This window comes from Chrysochloris asiatica, unplaced genomic scaffold (assembly GCF_000296735.1).
Source record: "Chrysochloris asiatica unplaced genomic scaffold, ChrAsi1.0 scaffold00236, whole genome shotgun sequence".
Taxonomy (NCBI): Eukaryota; Metazoa; Chordata; class Mammalia; order Afrosoricida; family Chrysochloridae; genus Chrysochloris; species Chrysochloris asiatica.
In genome coordinates this window covers 4,419,105-4,436,980 of record NW_006408754.1, presented here as the reverse complement: position 1 = coordinate 4,436,980, position 17,876 = coordinate 4,419,105, and the positions used below count along the sequence as shown (strand labels likewise).

General features: G+C 36.0%; 1 protein-coding gene across 2 annotated transcripts in view; it reads left to right on the top strand.

The window, feature by feature from the left end:
- The window catches only part of BBX (bobby sox homolog (Drosophila)), a 351,342-nt gene that overhangs the window by 253,340 nt on the left and 80,126 nt on the right, over positions 1-17,876 (top strand). For both annotated transcript variants that reach the window (XM_006873315.1, XM_006873314.1), the window contains exons 6-7: positions 7,788-7,983; positions 12,449-12,516. In XM_006873315.1, the coding sequence (XP_006873377.1) occupies positions 7,788-7,983; positions 12,449-12,516 (264 nt within the window). The remainder of the gene's footprint in view (positions 1-7,787; positions 7,984-12,448; positions 12,517-17,876) is intronic.

Below are 17,876 nucleotides of genomic sequence, written 5' to 3'. Positions count from 1 at the left end.
TAGCAAGAATGTTAGCAATAAGATGCCATAGGTCTTAGAGGAGAGCCTGCTTGTGCTCTGGATGGGGTGTGCCATCCTGTGGATTCCAACTCCTAGTGACCCTAAAGCACAGAGTCAGACTGTCCATATGGTTTCCAGGTCTGTTTGTTATCTTGTACCTCTGAAGAACTTTGTAAACTATTGTGTGCCACAGAGATAGCATTTGTATGCTTGCAAGCATGCAGTTACACCTGGCATGCTATTAAACTAGTGTGGCACCTCATTTATTCAGTGTCCCTGAAAAAAATCAGTGTTACATTTAAGTGATTTCCAGATAAATGAAACCTTTTCTTTAAGCACCTTTAATTTTAGCTGTTTATCCTAGAAATTTTACTGAAATACTTGTTATAGATTTCCTTACTTTCCCTATAGGGTTTCAAACATCTTTCTAATTTCTATCAAAATGTCAAAACCATATTTTTCCAACAAGAATCATTTTTATAATCTGTAATTTGGTGCAAAGTTTGTGAGCAGCTGAGGTGTATTTTGATTTTTGTCTCTATATAAAACTATTCCCCACTATTTTGTCATTTTTAATTCTTCTTTTTAGCTTTTTCATGGGTCTGTCTTTTGAGCTCACCAGCAGCTCAGCTGGCATTTCTCTCCTGTGTTGACTACTTTTCAGTAACTGATCAAAAATGGCTCGTTCTAAATGGGAGTTTCTTGAATGTGACTTAATCATCAATGCCACTACCGCCTGGGGACGTGAGTAGTTACGCAATAGATTTGGGATCTAAGATCTTTTTTGTTTCTGACATCTTTTCTATTTCTGTTTTCTAGATAACAGGACTTTACTATATTTTTATTTTTTAAATAATAATAATCTAGTTTTGAATATTGCTTTATGGCATCCAGGGTGCTTTTATAAGTATTTCACTTATGTATTTAATTCTCAGAATAATCCCAGAGGTAGATAACGTTTTCTAAGTACTAAAGGGGAGGGCACTGAGGCCCAGAAAAATTAAGTGGTTTAACCAAAGGAGCTCAGTTTGTAGCTTTAGAGATGATATCCTAAGACTAAGTCTTTCCCCTTCTCAGACCTGAGTTTCCACATCTGGAAAATGGCCATAAAGATACCTGCCCACGCGGAGTGGTGGTTAGGGATGTAAATGCATATGTTGTTAAGTGCCCTCCAGTTGGTTCCAACCCATAGTTACCTGTATAGGCTTTCCAAGGAGAGGCTGGTGAGCTTGAAGCACCAACTTTGTGGTTCAAACCGATTTTGCAGTCCAGCGCAAACATTAGGCAAAGTATAAAAAGCATTACAAATACTAGTTTTATTATTCTTGATAAGAAGAGTAAAAATTCTTTTTGTATTTGATATTTCTGTACCTCATTATTTGCTATTTTTAATAGGAACTGTTAGCCAACAGTGAATGTCTACTAAAAGGTAAAATAAGTCTTTGAAACACAAGATGCAACAAAACTAAATGTATTGCTTTGTGCAACTTGGCACTAGCCAATGTGATTAATACGAAAATCAAATCCACTGCCATCCAGTTGATTCTGACTCATAGCAACCCAGTGTAAGGTTTCCAGAAATCCTGGTGTAGCACTGTTGGATACATACAGGACTGTTAACCACATTAAGACTGGCAGTTCAGATCCACCAGCTGCTCCCTGGAAACCCTATACAAGGTATCTGTGAGTCTGAACCTCGATGGCATTTAACAACAGCAGCAATAGGGTGCCTGAGGCTGTAAATTTTTATGGGAGTAGAAAGCCTCATCTTTCATCTATGGAACAGTTGGTAGATTTGAATTGTCAATTATAAGGTTAACAGTCCAGTGCTTATCAAAGGATTATAGCAAAGTAGATTTAATGAACAAACAACTTGGATTTTCAGAAACATCAGTCTGAAATTATTAGTAATTTGCTAATTATTAGTTAAACACTAATGTTGAAATATTTAAATTAAATTAAAAGACTTTTTATAAATGTTAGGCCCCATAGTTGTTATTGTTAAGTTCCGTGAAGCCATTTCCGACTCTTAGCAACCACAGTTAGTGAGTGATAAATCAAGAATTTAAACTGTGTCTCTGTGTCTCAAAACTTATTTTGGTATTTGGCATCAGATGTCAATTTGTGGCCATTGAAAGGGATATCGGTAAACAATTTGTACTTTCTGAAAATTTTGTAAAGTCGTTTAACATGTAAATTATACATCTTTCTTTCCTATTAATACATTTTCAAAAGGACTCTTACTAGATAATGCTTTCTCATCCAGACCCGTCTATTAAAAAGTAACAATTTTTTTTTAATTCTGAAATTTAGATTTTTTTTAGTTCAAACTAATTAAATTCACTTTCTCATAACTACCCAAATTAAGGAATGCAATTGTACTCTTTAGAAAATAGTTGTTTTGTATATAAAACAAAGAATGAAACCTGTTATCAAATGATTCTTAATCTTTACAGCTAACTTTAAAAGCCGTGTCTTTAGCCCATTTCCTTGCATTCGGTTTTTTGTTTTTTTTTTCTACAAGAATGCAGCCAACCAATTCCCTGATCACTTAGTCAAGTCATACATTCATGTGTGTAATTGCTATTGCAATGACTTTGTGTAAAAGATTCATCATGAATGTTTTGGAGGTTAATTACAGCTTAAAATAATTTTATTCTGTCAACCATAAACCTAATTTACCATTCTAACACATAAAACAGTCTAATTCATGTCCCTTTATTAAAAATATCTAGCTTCAACAACTCAAATCAGTTAGTATTGTTGATTCTTTTAATCTAAGTTGTAATTTTTAAACTTTTGTGAAGGAAAGGTCCTATAACTAAAAAGTATTGCCACTTCTAAAATATTTTCTAATGTTGTATAATGTGACTTTTGTCAATGGGAAAAGGTACAAACTGTGTCAGCCTTTATTATGCTAGGGGTTCAACTAACCCCCTGCAGAGTATGGAGTAATTATGGGTTATCTCTCTTATAAGAATCAGATAATTAAAAAAAATAACATAACCCTTCATGCACAATTTCATTTCATGGTGATATTTTATATATTTCAACCAGAGACAGAATCACATATTCTCAACTGCCTTTATTACTGGACTTCTCCAGGGTTAATCATTCTCTTCCATTCTGTGTAAAAGATGTAGACTCTAGTAAAGGCTAGAAATATTGCTGGACTTTCAGATATGTTTATCCACCAAGTTAAAAAACAAAATCAAAGAATTATATAGCAATTGATAAGCATATCTTTAATATTGATATTTAAATTCTAGATTGAATTTATATTTTTATAATGATCTGGGAAAGTCTTTAATGTTGAAAACTACTTTTAAAAGATCAACAAAATAGAGTATTGTCTTGTGACATAATAATGTCATTGTCAAATACAAAGCAGGCAAAATACTGTGACAAAGAGTTGAATTTAATACTATTATAGAGTAACAGTGACTTATTATTATGATAATAAAATATGATTGTTGTAGGAGTCCAGAGACGGGAGTCAGCATTTACTGAGCTCCTTGTTTATGTCAGAAATTTTATCTATAAAGTAGTCTTCAATTATACTATCTAGTCAGTTATAAATTTAATAAAAGAATGAAAGCTAAAGCCATAAGGTGAATTTTTGCTGTAAATGTTTAAATATTTTGAAAATCATATTTTAGCAAGAGCTGTTATTGATGAAAGACATGCAGATAGTAATTGATCTCCTTGGAGGATAAATGAACTGTTCTCCCTCCCTGGAGATGCTAGTGGTCTACACTGTGCTTGAACAGCCTCACTCTAGGGATTAGATGGATGGGACATGCCTCCTTGGCCCTTTCAATTCTGTGAGGATAGATTCTGCCCATTTGGTTAACCTGGTTGCTGATTACTTCATTTATCCATAGACTTCAGAGTATATTTCTCTCCAAGCCAACCTTCTTAGCAATCTCTTACTTAATAAACCTCCTCACAACAAATGATTAAGCCTTTCTGTTGTCTTCTGGAGTCCTGGTTTGGTGCTGTATGATAAGAACTAGACCACATGGTTGGTCTGAACTTGCAAGGTTGGCGGTTCGAACTCACCAGACGCTCCTTAAAAACCCTATTCATGGTCGCTGTGAGTCAGAACTGACTCAACGGCACTCAGCAACAATTGTCTTCTATAGCTGAATCTTAGCAAATGATTGATGAAATGCCAGGTCTCAAGGACAGATAGATATCCTTACACCCTCAGGCTCTTCCTGTCTGCTGCTGACTTGGTGTTCATACAATGCTTTGTGTGGACTGTGTGCGTTTTTTAGAATATTTCTGTCATCTCCATCTAAGCTTTAATCTCAAGGACAGGGATTACACATTATTTTTTTGTCTTCCACATTCTTAAGACTTCTGCACATAGAAGTTAATTGTATATTTTATTGAACTAATGAATATTTTTTTGATACTGAACATTTGAATTTCAGTCTTCAAGGTTAACAATGTAATACAGATAGAATTATTGACTCTTAAAATGAACTCTCAATTATTATTTTCCAGTTAGCTCCACATGGCCCAGACTTTTTTCTCATCCTTTGCTCTTTAGTTCATAATTCTTCCTTTTAGGAATCCTTTGAAAAACTGTTTATTGTGCCATAGCCAGGTAAGGCTTATGGAGTACACATGAAAATGAATAGTATATTTTTGTGACATTCTGGGTTGTAAGCAATATGAAGGCAGAGACTCTTGCCTAATTCATGTGCTTTCCTATCTCCAGTGGCTAACTAACATCTGTCATCAAGGAAATTCTCACAAAGTATTTGAGAGAGAAGTTAGAGGCGTGACAAGAAAAAGAAAAATGATTACGATACAGTGATTGTCACTGCTTTACGTTTTCTTCAGTATATTCTCCATCATAAGTTTTTTAAAGTTAGCTTCATTAGTAACACTGTGCTATAAAACTAGTTGGTGTTGGCAATAACTCATTCATAGGGAAGACAGCATTGTCAGTATCATTGATTTTTCACCAAATAAAATTATTAAATGATTCTTAGCATAGCGTGTGATATCTGACTGTGAAAGAGTTTATCAGGTGGATCCACATGGGGGGCTGGGGGCTCACCTGACAAAAAGAAGAAATCCAAGTGCTGGTGGTACCTGTACAATCCAACATCTTTCATTATGGGGATTTTCTCCTTAGAAAATTAAAACTACCTCAGAAATGACTAAGAGATAATTTTGTCCTGACAAATATGTAAATCAGTTTGTTTCAAAGTCTTTTGTCAAGTTACAGAGTGCTGACCTTTGTCCAAATGACTGTTCATCTGACAAACACAGCCATGTGCCTTTTACTGGGACACAATAATGATGCATGTGTCTGCTTCTTCCATTTTCACCTCCCCCTCCATTTGTCACTTTCCACCTCCAGACAGCAGGCAAGGCTATTTGTCTGCCTCAGCTTAATATGTAAATCCCCTGTGCACATGAATGCTCTGTGGTTGAGTATTTCTTATGTTACCTTTGAATACCGCCAAAGGCATTCTGCTATGTAATGGTACATTCTGGTTTGGTTCTGGCCTTGCGTCCCATTTTAATTCATTATTTTTGTAGTAAAAGTGTAATGATAACATAGGTTTTTGTGCTTACCTTCTATATATACACATGTGTTCAACAGGTAGATTTATCCCTTCTAGGTTAAAAAAAATAGCTTTAATTAAGGTAATTTAAGTTAAAAATAACTTTGGAATAATTATAGCTAATTGACTATTAACAGTGAATTGTAGTTCAGTACTGGTATGGCACTGTGAGTTAACGTGCTGGACTGCAAGCTTGGTTTGAACTGCAAGGATGGCAGTTCAAGCTCACCAGCAGTTCAAGCTCACCAGCCACTCCTCAGAACCATATACAGGGTCGCTATGAATCAGAACCAACTCGACAGAAAACAACAACAACAGTGTAGTTCCATTACAGTTTTCATCTGTATGATTTATAGTAAAATGATGGAGCAAGTATGTCATTTGAATTGCATATACTTCCTTACATCAAAGATTTAATAAAAATAAACTTTTTGTCCTCATTGTATTATATATTTGGAGCTTATAACTAGTAATTTCACACATGGAGTAATGTTTTTTAAAAAGCAAGCTTACAGGATTTAAAAGAATTAATTTAATAAAATACTGAGCAGTAACATAATTATTTGAAGAATCACTATCTGTAAAAGAAATATTTATCAGAAAACATTTGGCAATATATGTTGTTGTTGTTGTTAAGTGCCATTGAGTCGGTTCCGACCCATAGCGACCCTGGTGAATAATAATAAATATGTAGTTCTAAAGTGCCGCTGTAGAATAAGCACTGGACTACTAACCACAAGGTCAGACATTCAACACCAGCAGACACTCCTTGGAAACCCTATATAGGGTTGCTATTAGTCAGAGCCCACTCAGTGGCTTTTAACAACAATAGCAAATATATTTTATTTAACATTTTTGTCACAAAAATGAAAAGAGGTGGGGAGAAAAGATTAAAAGCGAAGCCACAGAAAACTAAGAAAGAGAAAGTTCTATCCATGAAGGCTGAAACATGAAAGTAATGACTTAATATGTATGATGGATTAATTGTAACATCACACCTCTCAGCTCTCAGAGCACGTTCACCTACGTAATCATGTCTGCTCTACAAGTCTAGGCAGTGTTGACAGATACGGTTACTCTTTATGGTGGGACAAGTTGAGTCTGGGGAAGTTTAAGTGACTTGCTTAATATCCACTACTGACTAATAGAAGAGGTAGAATAGGCCATCAGAGTCTACATCTTCGATATGGGCCTGTTTAAATAACTGAACAATTGTGCACCAGTCCTCTTCATCCATTTTCAGGCCTTTATGCCAAAAGTGAGCCTTTAAGTTATTAAGTTTGCACTGTAATTATCATACTAATATGTCAAAGCATACAGTTTTTTTTTTTTACCATATTTATCCCATTACATTAAGCAGTATGCAGAATCTGGTGATTAACTGATAACAACTCACCTTTGCCCTAAACAAAGTAAGGAAAGAAAAGCAATGTTTACTGAAGCCTACCTAGAAATAGAAGGAGCCCTTTTAGCATAGTGGTCAAAGCACTCAACTACTAACTGAAAGGTTGGCTGTTCAAACCCACCAGCCTCTTCACAGGAGAAAAATGGGCCATTCTGCTTCCATAAAGAGTAGAGAGAAGTTCTGCTCTGTCCTGTAAGGTCACTATGATTTGGAATCGACTTGATGGCAGTGAGTTTTCTAGAACTTTAAAATAGCTGCTGCACTAGGCACCAGTGTTCATAATAACCCAGAACTGCAGGGTCGGCAGTTCAAGCTCACCAGCTGCTCCTCGGAAACCCTGTACAGGGTCGCTATGGCAGAACTGACTCGATAGCACTTCACAACAACAACAACTGGTGGTATTATTCTTAGTTTATGGAAATTGAGCCAGAGATTCAGAAAGGTTATATTTTGTGTCCTTGGTAACCGAAGCCTTAAATGAAACTGGTAAGGTTTGAACTCTGATTTCTTCAAAGCCCTTCCTCTGCCCATAACTGTCAAACTGTTTATTAGACACTAAAAGCATTGAGGGTTAAAAGAAACAGAATGTACTGCTTCTGTACCCTCAGCCCACAAAAACTAGTAGATAATAGTTGCATCTATTACCTGACTGCAGCCCTGTGCTGAGATAGCCACAGAAATTAATGACATTTTTCTTACTCATGATATAAATGGGGGAAGGGAAAGGCAGAGTTTATTAGAACTTTTCAGTATGTGTATTACTTAAAATCTGTTTTCTGTTTTTGTATTTGTAGTATAAAGATGCATTTATGAAAGCAAATCCTGGGTACAAATGGTGTCCTACAACAAACAAGCCTGTGAAATCCCCAACACCCACTGTCAATCCACGAAAGAAACTCTGGGCCTTTCCACCTGACTCTTCAAGAGACTTGCCAAGCCCCAAGAAAGCAAAGACTGAAGAAATGCCTCAGCTTAACTTTGGAATGGCTGGTGAGTCTGGGCACTATATCTACCTCTTCTTCAAGGACAGAGCAGTACATTTAGGCAGTACTTTTAGCAAATCGTGCACAGAGAAAGAGAGAGAGGACTAAAATGTATGATCAAATATGAAGCAATGGAGCATGGATTGGTAGGTGCACACATATATGTAATAAAATAAAAGATGTATAGGCCAAGTAGTCGAGTCATTATAAATACATGTGAATTCCTGATAATAGAGGAAAGCAGTCAGCAATATGGAGGTCAATCTATAGAGACTATCAGGAGCTCAGGGAATTTTATCATCAAAAACAAAATAGTTTATACACATATACTAGTAAGCTAGTAGAATAAGCACCTAACACTATCATAATACTTATAAACCTATGATTTTGAATGTCATCTGAATATTTGGAACATTGAAAAGTCTGAATATGAACATCTTTATCACAAATCTGGGATGGATCTGAAAGCTATGTTTTCAAGGGAATTCCACGTCTCATAATTCCCTTCATATCCACTTTCCTGTCTCCGTTTCTGTACATGCCAGGCATATTTAAAGTTCCAGATATTACCATTTATAATGGAGCCTTTATACTCCTTGCATAATAAAGAATGTTAAAACATGTATTACCTTTTTATAAAAACAGTGTATTTATCCTGAAAATGCTCCTACTGTGCTATTGCAATATAACAATCAAAAGAGATTTGCCAGGATAAAATTGGATGCATATTGGGCAGAGTGGAAGCTGTGAACTTGGTGTTGAGCTATTGGGTTCCTATATCATGATTACAAATAAATTTTCTTCCTAACAGACTATTGAACCATTTCAGAAAAGGAAGTTGAACTTTATTGTAATGACAATTATTTTTCCCTAGCCAGTAGACCTAATGAGACTTAATAGCTCAGTGTGTGATTGCTTGTGTTACACAGTATGTAGCAATGTAGAATATAAATGATAAGAAATGCAGTTTCACATAATAACAGGTGGTTGTTATGTAGTTGTCTGTACTATGGTTCTAGGTACACTCTCAAATGATGTTGCTGCATAAATCAGAAGAAACACAAGAGATCTGTCCTTGTTTGAGCTTTCAATTGATACAGCTTTAGTTTCAACCCTCTTAATACTAGTTAGTCTTGGTGAGCAATCTATACTTCCAGATTATATCAGTTGGAGTAGTTTATAAAATATTATTCAGACTTAAAAAAGGTACATGAATGATTGACCTTTAACTAGATTCCTTTAACTATCATTTATATATCCAAATAGAAAAGTACACCAAATTATGAAAAATTTCTGTTTATAGTACTCATTCTGAGAGTGTATTAATTGGCTTTCTGTCTATAAATTAAAAGTGGACATTGATTTCAAATAAATATTAACAAGTAAAGTTTTTTAAACTTTAAAAAACAAAAACCAAAGTACAGGAAAGAAGAAAACCATCTTCAAATTTATCTCATTATACAAGGATAAGTCAAAAAGTATTGCTACTAGGGTTCTAGTGCCTACGTGCATGGATTTATTGCAAACAAAATGTTTTTAAACATGTCTTGGTGATCAGTAGATGCCTACAGACAAGTTCTCTTTGTCATACACTTGTCTTAATTAGGGCGCCTTCTGAATGCAATGCTTCCACCTCTGGAACGTTTTCCCAAAGACTTCTGCATTCTTCCATTCATGCCATGTCAAAATGGCAGTTGGACATCCTCGAGGGACACAAATCATGTTCCTTTTAAATGTTCTTTACAGTTTAGGAACAAAAAGAAGTCTGAAGGGGCAAAATCAGGGCTGGCAGGTGGTTGTGGGTAAGGCTCCCCAATGAAATTCTCTTTGTTATCCTCAAAGAACAAGCAAGTGTCATTGTCAGAATAGAAAAAAAAAAAATTTCCTTGGTACAACCTTCCTGGCCTTTTCTTAAAAATGCAGTTTTCAATATTCTTTAAATTTTCTCCTAATAAGTCTCTTTGATCACCTGTGACCTTCAAGAAAATCTACCCTTGGAATCCCAAAAAAGTCACCATCCTCTGCTGAGCTGACCTATCTGCCGTGAACTGAACGGGTCCAGCAGATCCCCCTTGAAGGCACTGTTTAATGAAGGCTTTATTTTGAAGTAGTCCTGTCACATGATATTTTGCTATTTTAAATACTCCCATAGCAGGGAAATGCATGATATCATAGGAGGGAAAGCTGTGCAGAATATAACTTAGCATAGGAAAAACATACTGAATATAGCAATAGATTTTTGGTATTTCTAAATAACAATATATGGGAATATATTATATATAAGGATAGGATAAGCACTGAATTGCAAGGTCAGTCTGAACCATAAGGCCGGCAGTTCAAACTCACCAGCCACTCCTCAACAATCTTATAAAGGGTCACTGTGAGTTAGAACAGACTCAATGGCACTTATCAACAACATAAAGGACAATGATAATGCCCTATTCTATGTTTAGTGTCTATACAGCAAATTTCTTCCAAAAATGCGTTGGTATATAACCTAAGTAAATGACCACGTAGGCTTTTTCATATTTTACTTTGTAATGTGAATTAACACATTTTTATCTTTATTAGAAAGCAAATATCCAATCCTCCTGATCTCTAGGATGACAGCTGCAAAAGTATTTAGTTGCTAAAGAACCAAATTAAACTTTTATAGTCTACTACATTCATTTCCTCCTCCTGGTTTTATTTTTAATTAGGTTTAAAAATATCTATAAAAATAGAGAAGCATCTATGTTAACAGCCATAAGAGTTCTTAAAACAATGACTTAACATTTAATTAAGTTTGGAATCTTAACAAAAACAAACAGTCTTGTTTTATCAAATCAGGTGCCTGAGGATTCTGTATGTTTTGCTATGTGGCTGCTTTTCCAACATTGGTCTATTTTTCACCACCTCATCATTTGACAACATACTTTTTCTTTTAACAACGTTTTTTTTTTTAACTTCCTCAGATTCTGTTTTTTCTACTATTAAAATTTATTTGACTGCATATATGATATAATTCTTTCCTTAGTTGTCAAGACAGATTGTGTACAAAAACATTACTTAAGGTCATATCTTTAACCGGAAAAAAAAAAAAAAACATCAAAAAAGAACTGTCTTTGGGCAACATTGTGACTGATACCATTTTCAATTATACAGATATTCTTTAAATTATATATTCATTTATTGAGGACTTTTAGGCTGGGCACTGAGTTAGGTATTGTCACATATATTTTTTTTCACTGCAGTTCTAAAATTTAATTCATTTTAGACAACCACAGAAAATAAAGGGTTCTTATTTTTTATAATACTTCTGTTTAATATAACCTGGGGTCACAGATAACCCACTTTACTACTTTGACTTCATCTTTCTGTTTCTGTTGATTCTTGAGAGAATTAAAATTTACACGAAAAGGATTATTTTAAATCATAAAAATCTTTACTTGGAGCAAGGAACTAAGTACCTCTAAGATTCCAAATTTCAAAAATATGTATCATTAATTCATTTGCCTTTATGAAAGTTTTAAAGAAAAAGTATTTAACAAATCCTACAAGATTTTTAAAAATTTGTCTGTTCTCTAGTTCTTCTTATCAGCTCTGATATAGCCTAGTTCTTTTTATCAGCTCTGATTTCACATGACTGAAATAGCAATTTGAGAATAACAATCTCACACTTTTTGGAAAACAAGCATAAGCATTATTTTATTTAACAAGTCCTATCTAAACTCCCCATGTAGCAAAGTAAGATGCATCGCATTAGGAGGTAATTTATGTTATGTAGGAATTGTTGTTAAGTACCATCAAGTCAGTTCTGACTCATAGCGACACTATTTAAGGTTTCTGAGGAACAAGCTGGTAGGTTTCAACCTCTGACATTGTGGTTCATAGTCCAGTGCTGATCCTACAGTTCTACACCAGGAATCCACTGTGTAGGAAAGGTGTACTGCTTAAATATTTAAGTAGTATTGTTGTACTATTTACTATGTTGGAATTGTTGTTTGTTAAGTGTTTTAGAGTGGATTCCAACTCATAGCAACCCATATAGCATTTCCAAGGAGAAGCTAGTGAGCCTGAACCACTGACCTTGTAGTTCAAATCTACCTTGCGGTACAGCACATTAACCTGCAGAGCCACTCCAGGACTCCATAAAGCCTATAGCACCCGGTATTTCCAGGCGGTCTCCCATTCAATTACTAACCAGGTTCAACCCTGCTTAGCTTCCAAAATCAGATGAGATCCAGCCTTTTCAGGATGGTATAGCCATAAACCATGTAGGAATGGTGCACAGCATTTAAAAGTACAACAATAGCATTTAAAAGATCCATACATACTCTAGGTTATTACTACATGAAGAATTTTAAAGTTTTCCATAAATTGTTGTATGTGATTTTGTTGGATTTCTGATAGTTTTTGTGAGTGTTCTTTTGTATTCTGCATGGATTATACATCACGCTTGTAAATTGATGGTTTGTTTTTTACTTACTTAGATCCTACTCAAATGGGAGGTCTAAGCATGCTGCTTTTAGCTGGAGAACATGCTCTTAGCACACCAGAGGTAAGCAATTCCAGTATCCCCTCTCCACTCTACTCACTCTGGGTGTTGAAAACACAGGCATTTATAGCCTCTTCACATTGTTAGTTCTGCAGATTCACTGTTTTCAGCTCATGACCAAGCTCTTCTTATAACTGTTCTCATAAAGGTCTGCATGTGCATCCTATTGTGCAGTGAGGGTAAAAGAAGTGGCATAAAGAATTCCAAGATGCAGATACCAGTCAGTGCCAGTTTGGAGTTCTGTGAATCTAAGAATAAGAAATGCTGTGTGCAGATACTGCCATTTGCATGACTGTGTCATGGGTCTATAAGTGGGTTCTTATTTACTCCATCCATTCAAAACATTCTGTGATTTTGTGACATTCTCATTGAGGCATGCTAGTGGCAATGTGAGAGTAAAAGACATGTAACTGTTTGCCTCTCTGTTCCTTCATAATTCCAAACTTCTGCTTTGAAAAATTAGGAAACATGGCGTTACAGAACTGTTTTAGTCTTTAAAATGGAAATGAAAAGGGACAAGGATGCTAATACCCTTGATTTCATGATTCCCTTGGATAGTTATTAGTCTGCTTTTGCTAAAATTTTTCGATATTGTTTTGAAGGGTGGGTTAACAATGCATAGTCTGCATTTGTGGAATTCCTTTATTTTCCAACCTCTTTGAGCAGAGATCACATGAATTAATCTGCAGTCCTGTAACTGTTTTCTTTAAATTTTATCTCTTTTGGGATGGTTGAGAATATACACAGCAAAATACAGCACCAACTCAACAGTTTCTACATAGCAATTTAGTGCCAGTGATGGCGTTTTTTGAATTGTATAACCATTCTTACTCTCCTTTTCTGAGTTCTTTCCTTGTTCACGTAAACTCAGTTGTGCTCTTAGGTGCCTATTGAATCTTTCAAGTTAAGGTTGTACTATTTTTTATCACACTTAAGTACGCAAGATGGAAATTTTTCAGTCCTCAGTTAAATTCACTATTAATGATAAAATAAACAGTCCGCAAACCAGTTTTATTGAAGATCTGTTGTTATTTACTATTCTTTTTAACTATGAATGTGCCATTTTAGATTATAGTTGAAGGCCATTCAGATTAGTTTCAAGAGATACTTGTATGCTATTTATATCATGAAAGACTTTTATTGTTTGTAGTTTACGTTTGGGATCCAGAGTTGTTGAGCACATATTTCAATTAAGCTTTTAATTCTTTTCATTTTCTTTAATTCAGTTCAGAAAAATATATGCAAATTGGTGTACCAGTAGTCCTCACTTTTTAATCATTTGTATTAAACTAGTGTTTAGCTAAAAACAAAAATAGTGTCCCTTTGTGTCTTGGCATCCTCAGTCAGCATGTTTGTACCTCCTAATGCAACAGCTTTGTCAGGCATTTCACTTTCTAGCATGTGGCTGTTACCAAAGGACCCATCAAACAACCTTTAATTGTGGCATGTTCCAAAAGGTGAATGTAGAAAAGTAATGCAGACTTGACCTTTCAACAGTCTGACTCATTTGATGTCCAAGAATGCTTTCTTTCCTTACGTTGTATTATTGTGGCAATGTATACCCAACATCATTTTTAGCATTCATACTAACTTTTAAGTGTAAAAGTCACAAATGTAAGCAAATAGATGTACATAGAACTTACAGGTAGATCCATTGTTAGTTAAAGAAAATGATGCTCCCCCACTTTTCTTTCCATGGTTCTTCTCTTCCCTTTTAGTAACAGCAGAGTTTTGATGCAAACAGTTTTTTAATGCAGGGAAGGCTCTTTCACACTGATAAAGGGGAAACATGTTGAGAAATTCCAGGGTCAAGAATGAAGAAAGCTAAATGATTTGGAGAAGTGAACCATGTAGGAGAGGGGATTTTGCTAAGAAAAGCATTGACAGCATGTAGGCAGGTCTTCAAGAACCATTTCTAAGAACATAACTCTTTTTCTTGATGCTTCCTATCACTCAGAGGTACTTATTTTGCTGTTAGGTGCCATAGAGTCACTTCCCACTTACAGCGACCCCATGTACAACAGAACATAATACTGCCAGGTCCTGCACTGTCTCACGGTTGTTATGTTTGAGCCCATTGTTGCTGCCATTGTGTCCATTTGTCTTGTTTGGGGGTCCTCCTCTTTTTCACTGACCCTCCACTTTTCCAAGCATCGTGTCCTTTCCAGGGACTGATCCCTCCTGTTAATATGTCCAAAATACGAGAGACGAAGTCTCATCCCCCTCACTATACACTTCTAAAGTGTATTTCTTCCAACATAAATTTGTTTGTTCTTCTGGCAGTCCATGCTATTTTCAATATTCTTCGCCAATCCCTTAATGCAAATGCATTGATTCTTCTATGTCCAGCTTGTATGTCACATGCATATTAAGCGATTAAAAATACCATGGCTTGGGTTAGACCCCCTTGACATCTTTGCTCTTAAAGACTTTGAAAGAGGTCTTTTGCAGCAGATTTACCTAATGCAATACATCCTTTGATTTCTTGACTGCTGCTTTAATGAGCTTTAATTATGGATTCAACCAAATTGAAGTCTTTTACCACTTCAGACTTCTTTCCATTTATCATGATGTTGTTTATTCATCCAATTGTGAGGATTGTTGTTTTCTTAACCTCAAGGTGCAATCCATACTGAAGGCTGTAGTTTTTTGTTTTTTGTTTTTTCTGTAAGTATTTCAAAGCATCTTTGCTTTCAGCAGGAAGGTTATGTCATCTGCATATCATAGTTTGTTAATGAGTCGTCCTCCAATGCTGATGCCATGTTCTCCTTTATATAATCCAATCCCTTGGATTACTTACTCAGCATGTAGATTGAGTAAGTATGGCAAAAGGAGACAACACTGGCACATACCTCTCCGGATTTTAAACCACCAACAAAAAAGTATAAAAAATAAAAATAATAGTGTTTACAGCAAACTCTGGATGAGTTAAAGGTAAGAGGCTTAAACTGAAAGACTTTTAAGCCCTCATTTCTCCATAGGAGGGATTTAATTATTATCTACATATTAAAATGTAAGGAGCCCTGATAGTGTAGTGGGGAACACACTGGGTTGCTAACTTAAAAGGTCAGCAGTTTGTATCCACCAAACAGCTCCAGATGAGGCTTTCTGCCCTTACAAAGATTTACAGCCTCAAAAACCCAATACAGGGTCTCACTAAGTCGGAACTGACTCTACAGCACACCACCACCATGAAAGATAAAATATAATAAATAAAAAATAAATATTTGCTCTAGAATTACTAGACCTAATCTTCAGAACTAAAAATCTTCTATGCTGTTATATATAAACATTTTTTAAAATAAAGGCAGAGAGTAATAATAAGTGGGTATAGAAGAAGGGCTGGTACTACTCAACATGTATAGAAAAGCTAGAATTCATCTTAGAAAGCACAACATTCAGTACTGGACCTAAATAAGCACCAGAATACCCTCTTGGCAGGGAACAGAAGGGGCGACTTAGGGTATGTTGGAAGATAAAGAGAAGTTAGGTGTAGAAAAGCTTTGAAGGCTTCAGTATTTATTTATTTATTTGAACAACTTACCAAGGCCAAACTTTCAAATACTTGTAAAACTCCATAGAATGTGGCCCTGTGATTTTAAGGATATCTGGTTCTTTTGTTGGAACTGCTATATATGACAGTAAAGTTATAATCAAGCCACTTTCTTCTTTGTTTTCCATATAGTAAAATGGAACGGTGTCCTTCCATACTGTAAAATGGAGCAGTGTGGCGCTGTAGGATAAGCACTGAACTGCTTACCTAAAGATCAGCTGTTCAAGCCCTTCAACTGCTCTTTGGAAACCATATGTTGCTGTTGTTGTTGTTAAGTGCCATTGAGTCGATTCTGACTCATAGCAACTCTGTATTGGGTTTCCAAGGAACCGCTGGTGAGTTTGAACCACCAACTTTGTAATTCAAACGGACCTTGTGGTCCAGTGCAAGGTCGCTATAAGTTGGAACCATTTCCAACAAGTAATAATTTCTGTTTGCCTCTAACTCCCAAGATTATGGTGAAGATTAATTAAATAAAACCTGTGAAGTATTTTTAATATTCCTGAAAAGCATTGTTTTCCTACAGGTACATAGTATTATTTTACCTTGTTATTTTAGGCATTTTTGTACTCATCCTGAAAGTTTAAATTAATCAGCTATTACTCCTGCAGGCTGTAATGCATTTTACCAGCAACACATGATATACACACTTTGTTGTTGTTGTTGTTATGTGCCATCGAGTCGGTTCCAACCCATAGCGACCCTAAGTATCCACTAAAAACTTGAAAGATCCACTAGAAAGGACAAACAGACCAGCCTGGAACAGCTAGAGTGACAGAAGATACATGTTCAAAGAAAAATCAGCAGGAAAAACCCAAAACAAAAATGGCAATATGACTAGCTACTACACGGATAAGGAAGCTGTTCGTTGGGAAGCCATCAAGGCAAGCAATCATGCCCTTCAGGACAAATCCCCCAATCCCCTCTAAGACTGAAGCTCAAAGAGAACACATGAGCAGGCATGTAAGCTTGCTGACACCACATTGATGTACTGGTGAGTGGAAGAGGGGGAAAGGCAGCAACAAAGAAATGGGCTGAGTTCAACTATGTTCCATAGACTCACACCCTGGAGATGTGAGAGAAAAGAGGAAGGGCTGGCTGGTCCAAAGTGTGGTGAGACCTGGGGACACCTGAGCCCATGGACAAGGACATAGCCACAGAGGACTAGAGCTGAGAGTGAAGCATCCAGCTGATACGGAGTGAGAGGAGGTGCACAAGAACACACCCAAAGTTGCAGATAGTACCCATTTGACCTAGCCTCCATAGCTTGATAATCAGAACTCGACTACAGGAAGATAAAAAAAGAACAAAACAAATTTTGATATAGGCATCAAGGGTAGGTTGCTACAATTTGATGAACTTGACCTATGCTCATGGAAGTAGTAGCTCTAAATACCAATAGAGAGGGAAGGAATCTTCACATCAAGTATCAATGCTATCCCTTCTGTACACAGGGCAGATAGGGATGGGCAACTTTAGACACTGGCTACCTAAAATGAGGGAGCGACAAAGGCACAAAGTGACTGGCTTACAAGGTTTCAAGGGGGAGTTTAGTTTAATAGTGGCGGGGGGGGGGGGTGTAGGGGAAGAAAGAGTCACAACTGAATAGTTTTTATCTTGTTTAGATGACTCTGGTTAAAGAGATGGGGATAAAATTCTTACGATTCAATAGTCAGTAACCATTATCATGACTAATTGCGACTGTCACAATTGTAAAGGTCAAGTTTTTAAACAAAAACAGGGGAATAGTTAATCTTACAGTCCAGAAACAAAGGACCCTAGGACCATCAAGAGAGAAGAGCACAAGCAG